General features: G+C 39.4%; 1 protein-coding gene across 1 annotated transcript in view; it reads right to left on the bottom strand.

Annotated features, from left to right (window-relative positions):
• SLC38A4 (solute carrier family 38 member 4) overlaps window positions 1-8,725 on the bottom strand; it is a 63,255-nt gene that overhangs the window by 12,212 nt on the left and 42,318 nt on the right. Inside the window, exons 10-13 of the mRNA XM_018573370.1 lie at window positions 8,419-8,688; window positions 7,813-7,892; window positions 7,044-7,144; window positions 2,042-2,166 (exon numbers count right to left, since the gene is read on the bottom strand). Coding sequence (XP_018428872.1) covers window positions 2,042-2,166; window positions 7,044-7,144; window positions 7,813-7,892; window positions 8,419-8,688 — 576 coding nt within the window. The remainder of the gene's footprint in view (window positions 1-2,041; window positions 2,167-7,043; window positions 7,145-7,812; window positions 7,893-8,418; window positions 8,689-8,725) is intronic.

The following is an 8,725-nucleotide window of genomic DNA, read 5'->3' as shown; positions in this document are numbered from 1 at the left end:
CAATTTGCAATAGCCAATAGTAAACAAGCATTGTACCCGCCCTCTGCTGCAGTTCTCCATCAGGTCCATCAGCAGAGGGCGGGTACAATGCTAGTTTACTATTGGCTATTGCAAATTAAAATAGCCAATAGGAATCTAGCAATGCATTCCAAGGGCAAAAAAGAATAGGCCGAACAGCAGTGAGAAGCCTGCCGGAGGTTCGGCTCAGCCGATCCAGATGTTGGATCGGCTGAGTCGAACTCCTCCTGCACTTCGGGTCAGCCGAACATGCTGAGCATGTTCGGCCCACCCGAAGCCATGCGAAGCAAGCCGATGTACGGCTGATTTCAGCCGATGTACGGCTGAAATCAGCTGTGCCAGCCTGAAGTGAATAGCAGAACAGTGTTCAGCTCACTTCAGGTCAGTCACTCACTCGGCTGCCTACGGCAGCTTAGTGAATAGACCCCCAAAGACCATGCCAATGGTCACTAAGGCATATGCATACGCTGACATGCTTCCTAGATTTGATGAGCTTTTGAAAGTCTCCATTTGGATTGACAAATCATTCAAAACAACGTGCAGCATGCACTGAGTTGCTTTTTGTTCATGGGAATAGATCCTGGCTAAAAGTTTAGAATAAATAACTTTTGTTTTCTAGATTATTCTAAAATGTAATTTCGGCCACTCTTCCATGTGCTGTTTAGTTGATTGAGTTTCTTCACACAAGCCCCAGGCAGCATACACAGGCTTGATTTTGCATGAGTGAATCAGCTCCAAAAGTAATTGCATTTCTTTTTATTATATGGTTCTACATGGTTTATTAGTTACATTCATAAACATTCATTTTTATTCCGGATACGGATAAAAACAGCAGAACATCCAAATAGCCTGTCACTTTGGAATGTATATGTCTAACAGATGTTTTTTTGTAAAAATGTCTAGAGGCCTTTTTACATTTTTCGGCATCCCTGCCTAGCAGTAACTGACAACGCTGAGCCAGACTGACAGGTAATACTCGTTTGTTTCGAGGACCAAGGATTATTTATAAAAGAGTGGACAATAGGTCACTACAAAGCTACCAACCTTTTTTTGTCATAGGTATGCAAATTTCTTTCTGTCTTTTTATCTGTCTATTTGTGTTGATATACTAGATGAGTACTTTTAAACTAATTTATACAGCTTCACTTTATTTACTAAGCTAGGTATACATTATCTACTTTTTGCTATCTATCTATCTATCTATCTATCTATCTATCTATCTATCTATCTATCTATCTATTAATTAATTTAAATTTAAATCTATTTTACGTTTAACAAAAAAAATCACTGCCCAGCTCTGAGAACGAGACATTGCAGCTCTGTGTTTCTATCAAAACATTTTGAACATTTTGTGACAACCAGACTATATTTATAGCGCATGTAAGGTAATACTGCCATAACTATCCAACAGCTGCCTTAAATCTTCACTGCAGAGACTTGAGTGAAAACTACAGCTAAGAACATTATCCAGGTTTATTCAGGAACTTTAAAGAACAGTAGGACAACCACCAATATAACAGTAGAGGGCACCACAGCAAGTAAGTCATATGCATGATATTGAAACAGATTTTGCAAACTGTAGAGAGTTCCACCTTGTCTTTTCGGTGACAACACTGTTATTTTATTTCTGACCCAGATGCAACCTAAAGCAAGCGCATTATAAAATGTTTTCTACATATTTTATATCTGGTAGTGCCACGGGGATCCTGTCAAACACTGTAGTAGCCGCAGGCTTGTATTCATTGATTAAATTACTAGGCATTTTCTAAATGGCCACTGTTCTGTGCGAGCAACACCCTGTGTTTTCAGAACAGAGGGTAAGTCATTCAGCTCTGCTCCGTACAGGACCTGGAAGATCGCTGTAAAGCACTGTAGCACTGACTACTACAGTGATTTCCAAGTCCTACCAGCAATAAATATGTTTACTTACATTGGGCCATGCTATATAAGTATACACCAATATTCATTCCTGGAGTTCAGGTTTAATATATTTGTATTTTCAAAAATCTTGTGGGGAACTTACTGGAAACAAGACAATCGGTACTGTCAAGGTAACTGCCACAAGCACTGCCACGCGGACACAGAGAAGAAGGGTATCAAAATTATACACTTTTGTGTAAGTGTGAAGTAATTCATCTTGAACTTCTCCTGCAAGGAAGAGACATCAACATTATAATAATTGCTATCTTATGATTATTTTTACAACATTTTATGCAGTACTCGCTACATTAAATCATGGAAGCGCACAATCTCCACATAAATGTACACAATTTCTTGTTTGTGATAGCATCACTTTCTTCATAATAATATCAGCAATTTGTCCTTACAAGTGCGTATACATATATACACACACACAGGCAAGAGGGTGGTAAGCTCAGGCTCTCAATCTGTTAATCAGTTTTGCCCTATAGTTGTGGCACACAGCCATTAACAAATTGAGAGCCTGAGCTTAACACCCTCTTGCCTTTGTATGTGACAGTAGCAATGACTTCAACTCTATGTGCAGAGGAATTGCTGACAGCTACTCAGGAAATTAAAGGTTATCTAAACAAAATAACAAAAATGCAAAACAATTGCCAGTCTTTACATGTGATGTTTTATCTTTTAGGCTTTTTTTCCCCTTTTCATCTGGTGATCCTGGCTGTAACACACTTTCTATTCTAGTTTGACAACACTTAGTCAATGTACTGTATTTATATAGGAGCAGCAGTGGTGTCACCCTAGAACAGGAAATGTTTTTGGACTACAAAACACCTCACCCTCTTCTCTTTTTCGTAAGCTTAGCAAAAAGTGGATTGTAATCCACAGAGAAAGCTGGGAACAATGTAACCAATAATAGTGAAAAAACAGGAAGAGAGCACATGAAGCTTACAAGGTTTTTGGTAGGATCAACAGGTATTTTTACACTTATTGAACAGATATGACAAAATGCTTTTTGTATGGTCTATTTAACAGACCAATAGGAAGCAAATAAGAGAAGTCCATTGTCAGGGCTACATACATTTAGCAAATTCACTGTCCGTGAATGTGATAAACAATGATTAGGAGGATGTGTATTGTACGAAATGAGAGCAAACTCATTGTGACTACAATGGATAAAGGTATGAAGCAAAACTGCTGTTGATGTAATGCTTTAAACTGGGAATAAGTCTTATGAAACAACCCTTCCTGGCTGTCGGAAAGGGGTGGATGGCGTGGAGAAACCAAAGGTTTCTACTAACTTTGAAGAAAAATGTTTGTGGCAAGCATTCACAGGTTTGCAGATATCCACACCAAAAGGTTAAATCCTGTTTTGCTTATAGGGCTGAAATCAAAGTGCATGCCAATATTCACACACAGGTCTGAAATTAGAACATGAACTGCCTAATTACTACTATGTGTTTTTAGAAGTGCAACAGTTACATTTAGATAATGCTATAAAAAAAGAAGAAAAAACACCTGTGCAAATTACAGGCATTTAATGCAGGCAGAGTTTATCTTTCATTGATCAGATTACACAAAACTGCTGACAGTTGATTTTGAAGAGGTCACATTACTGATGACCTTGCTTTCGGGAAAATGTTTCACATGCACAAAACATACATGCAATATGTTTTTTTTTAAAATGTGAGATATAGAAATGTATATAAACTCAATATATATACATAATGTTTCTTTTAAACATAGCATTTTTTTCTTTTCTAAATGTGCATTTTCATTTTGCTTTGGAATATAATGCCAATGATAATAATCCATGACAGAAAAAGCTAAACTAGAAAAAGTGTCAAACAAAACCATTTGGAGGCATACACTGTATGCTCTACCATGTGATGGCTGAGGACATGCTGGCTGCAAACTTTCTCACACTGCTGAAGTGCTGTGGGTAGCATAGTCTTTGGATGAACTCTAGCACAATGTTCTGCTGATGTCAGCAAATACCTCATCTTCTGATGATACTTGATGTAAGAATGAGAAATTAGGTATTGTAAATATTAGCATTTGGCTGTTATGTAAAAGAACTTTGACCTGAACAGAGACTGAACTCTGCAACAAGTAATGATCGTAAATATTCTAAGAATAAACTAGATTCCACTGGATGAAACATGCAACTGACAAACTAGAGTCCCTTATCTAAAATAACTAGTGGTAGACCACATTACTCGTCTGGAGCAACCAGTCAGACTTGTACTTTCATTCTCCAATTGCCATTTTTCAGGGCTGTCCATACAGGTAATAATACATTTGTTCAATATAATTAGTGTTTTGATGAAAGAATTGTATCTTTACAAAATCAAGTGTGCTTAATGAGTCGGTTGACCAATAAGCCATTGTTTTAATCAATAAGTAATGGATGATGGGTCCTGGTGGAAAACTCAATCAAATTCAACCAAATCAATTAGATTCCTTGTTGATTCAGTTAGAATAAAAATGTGAAATGATCAAACCTATCACATACATAACTGATCATTCTCTCACATCCGTGTATGGATAACATAAGAATGCTGCAGGACGGCACTGAAACTTCTATTTCAGACACTTTGATAAACAAGGTCCACAACTATGCTCCTTTTGCAACATACAGCAAAACAGGCTGACTTAATGGCTAAATGTCAACAACACTTGGCTCCCTGGCCTGACCATTATCTCTCTTCCCCCGATTTCACCAAAACATTACTTACATTACTATGCTCGATAACACTGACTTGTCCTTTCATACAATTTTCTGTGATCTGATGTCCTGTAAGGATTTTAAGCTAAAGTTCTCAATTCACAAAGCAGCCACTGCTTATATTCCTTATCGTGTGGTCACAAAGCCCCATCCATCTTGTTGGTGCAGGCAAGAAAAGCACGCTGCAGCTTGATATTGATTCTCCCAGAAACAATTGCAGCACAAACAACTGATATCACAAGCTGGACAATGTTTATTCCTGAAGTCAAAACATGCTGTAAACAAACACAGGCTCCTCCAACTCTAACATGTTTCACCAAACGGCTTATTCATAGACATGTCTATGAATAACAAAAGGGAACAGAGCGCTTATTAGCCAGTCTCATCACCTGTTACAGCAATGCTGCGGTGGGGGAATATTATTTGGAAAACCAAACACCTGATAGGTGGTAACGAGCTTTGGACAGAACATGAGTTCAGACTGAATCAGGCCCGAACACTGTTTGGTGATAGGCCCAACAAACTGTCCATATTTCATTAGTTCTCTGGCCTGCCCAAACCTCAGACTGATGTTACTGGTAGTCTGGTAGTCCAGTAGCACTACCGCCTCTAAATGACATGCCAGATCCCTGATGGCAACTCAAACCATATTTGGTTAATGACAACACTAGGGATCCCCGCCATTGTGTTTACATTCCAGTAGTGCCAGAGATCTGTCATTTGCGACGGGAGTAGCAGCAGACAAGATACTTGTGCAGTGGGTGGCTAGCAAAGAGTAGGGCAGAGTGCATGCAATTCCCCTCCTGAACCACAACAGGTCACATGTCCTCAACAATCGTAGAGTACCTGGTGCCTTGCAAGACACCTTATTTGTCCCCATGTTAATGGAGACAAGGGCCTCATCTCCACATCCCGATTCCCCATTCCAAAAAGAAGTGTGAGGGTCTGTGTGGGGGGGACTTATGGCAATGTAAAAGCCCCTGTTATGGCAAGCTCAGAGTACCTGTCAGGGTTTACCATTCTCCTCTGAGAATCTCAGCCAGGACTTACAGGAGACCCTGTACTAATGAATCTCACAGGGTCCAGGCCAGCACGGCTCATAATAGTAACAGATTCCAGACCAGGACTTCCAGTGTACCCTGAGGCTGGGCGTGTCGTTTCTGATTTAGAGGCGTATTTAGGCACTAGCTCTTCAAGGAGCTGGTGCTGTGTCTTTTTGCCAGCTTCCTGTTTGTGAAAGAGCTTATACTTCTGCTGTTTTCTAGTTGCTGACCTGGACTGTCTGAACCATCTTCACTTGCTGCCCGCCCTGATCTTCTGCCTGGACCCGACTTTGCTCTTGTCTCTTGCTAGTTGCCGACCTTGGACTGCCTGACCACCCTCTGCTAGCTGCCTGCCTTGAACTCTGCCTGGATCTGACTACTGTCTCCTCATTGGAGCCCTCCTGTTCTCATCCATCCCTTGGCAGGGCAACCCTGGGGACAGCGACCTGGTACCAGCAAGCAGCCTTGCCCATCTCCACCATAAGGAGCTCTGGTGAACATTGGCTGGCACTTAGACTCCGCCCCTCAGGTAATCCCGTGTCACCTGTCAGGGGGTGTCACCCTAACAGCCCCCTTTAGAATAAGGGGCCCTCTGATATCCACCCTCCCCCCAAGTGCTTGAGTAAGGGGTAAATAGTACATCACTATGTTCGGGTTTATCAGATTTTTTTCTTGGGTTCACTGGACATCCTGCAGTCCGAACTTTGCCTAGTTCTTTCATCCCTCCTGATATGGATTAAGATTTGCCCTATTCTATCCAAAATAAATGAATCAACTTTGTACTGCTTTTTCAATGACTAGAATCCGAAAATGTTTTTGTAATTTTCTTTATAAAATGTTGATTTACAGCCTCAATTACCTGAAATGCTTTTGACCTCCCAATCATTATCATTTCTGCTTTGACTTTCCTCTGTTAATGCAATATTTAAAGCTTCTTTATGTTGGATTACAGTCAATTCATTGCATTTCTAATAATCAAAGACTTATGCTTAATGGTAGACAGATCATTATTTTCCTTGGCTGTATAAGCCATACCAGTATTTTGAAGGATACTATAAAATTAGATTGCAGGGCTGAAATAATGTAAGATTATACTGTAAAAAAATAGGTATAAACCTGCATAATGTTTGTCTACAAACATTGCCTGGCAGAGTACATCCTCTATTTTAAGTAACTATTCTATTAATGCAATTTGATTTAAAAGCACAACTATTTTTTTTATAATTACAGATTCAGACATTTTCGAATTCAAACAATCACATATTAAATGCCATCAGCATTTATTTGGACATACAGTATATTAGAAAACGGATATTAAAAATATTTGTACCCACCATAAAATGTAAGATAACCAAAAAGTGCAGAAAAGAGATACATCACAAGCATTGCTGTAATTGAAAGGTTGGAAACATTCTGCATCTTTCTTCGGGATCGACTAGAAAAACACATTAAAAGCATGTCAGTCTAGTGTCAAAATAAATTAAGTATGCGCCGATAACAGTCTTGAGAAAGTAGAAGGGTCTATATACGAGATGGTGGAGCTGATTTACTAAAGAGCAAAGTTGGCTAAGAGCTCTGTCATAGTTGGAGGGTATCAGTCCTTCGTCTTAAGACTTCCAATTGGGCAACCAATTAGCAATGACAGCAAGGGAACTTGGCCAAGGGAATCTCACAGAACTCCACAACTCTCAATAAATTGTTACCAAACTGAAAAGTATAGAAAACAGGACATATCTGCTCCTTGCCCTTTAACTTTACCAGAAATGCTTGTAAAATACTCCTTCCTCCCCTGTCTTCATAAAATTCTCAGACCTTACATACAGATATATGCAAATATTTTCATTGGGGTACTGGGCACTGTTTATAATCTGCCATCTGTGCTTTCTTTATTCCATAACACGTGACTTTCATAAAGTATTATTGGTTATATCCACTCTGGTTATGGCCACTTATATTCTATGACCAGCACATGCTCAATATGACAGAAAAGAAGAGCAATGGCAGGTGCTAAACAATGGGCACGTTTGTACAGCCACAGCTGAGGCTGTGTGTGGGGACATTAATATACACATTTGTGTTTTTAGCTCCTAAATGCATTTTTACCTTTTGAGTTCACTGTAGATTGGTAACACCTCAGGATGGCACACAAAAGCAAAGGCCAAAATTGGAATAGCATAGGCTGTCTAAAAGATATAAGATAAGTAATTATTTACTATGCCCAAACAAGTATTACGCTATAATTGACAGTGTTAATCAGAGGAATCCCTACACTTTTCGGGTGTGTGTGTGTGTTGGTGGCACACATTACGGAGGGGAGCTCACTGACGTCACTGGTTGCCAGGAGCTTGATTTTACTATTACTATTACTATTTTGCTATTACTATTAGCTCTTAGTAACCTGGGACGCTCTGGCTGGAGAAGGACCACATCAACCAATGAGATGCCACTTGCAGCAATCGCTTCAGGCTGCCTCATTATAGTGGCAGCCCTGGTATTTAAGGCAGTTTTAAAAGGATGTGGCAAAACGTGAAAAAATATTACAGAACTGGTTGTATTTTTGCAGATTATGATCATTGGGCCTTTGTAGCACTGACTATTTACTTCCTGAACACATGAGAATAATACACATAACAGGGGAATTTCAGAACTGGGACATACAGTATGTTATTAAGAACAGTACTTTAATGTGTAACAAACAGATAGCCTTACCTGGGAGTTGAACACAAAATATTTGGGCTGGCATTTATCATCTGTGTGGGCTTCAAATTCCACTCCACTGCCATGGGTATTGTCTTTGTGCTCACCGACCCCTGCTGACTCTGCTTGATTGTAATCCATCATAAAATTTACACCAGAATTGATGGTGTAATTTTGCATCATAAGGGGAGTCAAGTGATAAGTATTATTGCTTGTCAAGTTTCCAGAATGGAGGTTTAGCAAAGGTAATGGGCATGGTATCTGAGTTTTCTTGTAAATCACCTGGAATAGAAAACAATTTTTAATTTATATATATATA

This window comes from Nanorana parkeri, unplaced genomic scaffold (assembly GCF_000935625.1).
Source record: "Nanorana parkeri isolate BGI_ZX_2015 unplaced genomic scaffold, ASM93562v1 scaffold2351, whole genome shotgun sequence".
Taxonomy (NCBI): Eukaryota; Metazoa; Chordata; class Amphibia; order Anura; family Dicroglossidae; genus Nanorana; species Nanorana parkeri.
This window is presented reverse-complemented; position numbering and strand designations above follow the sequence as displayed.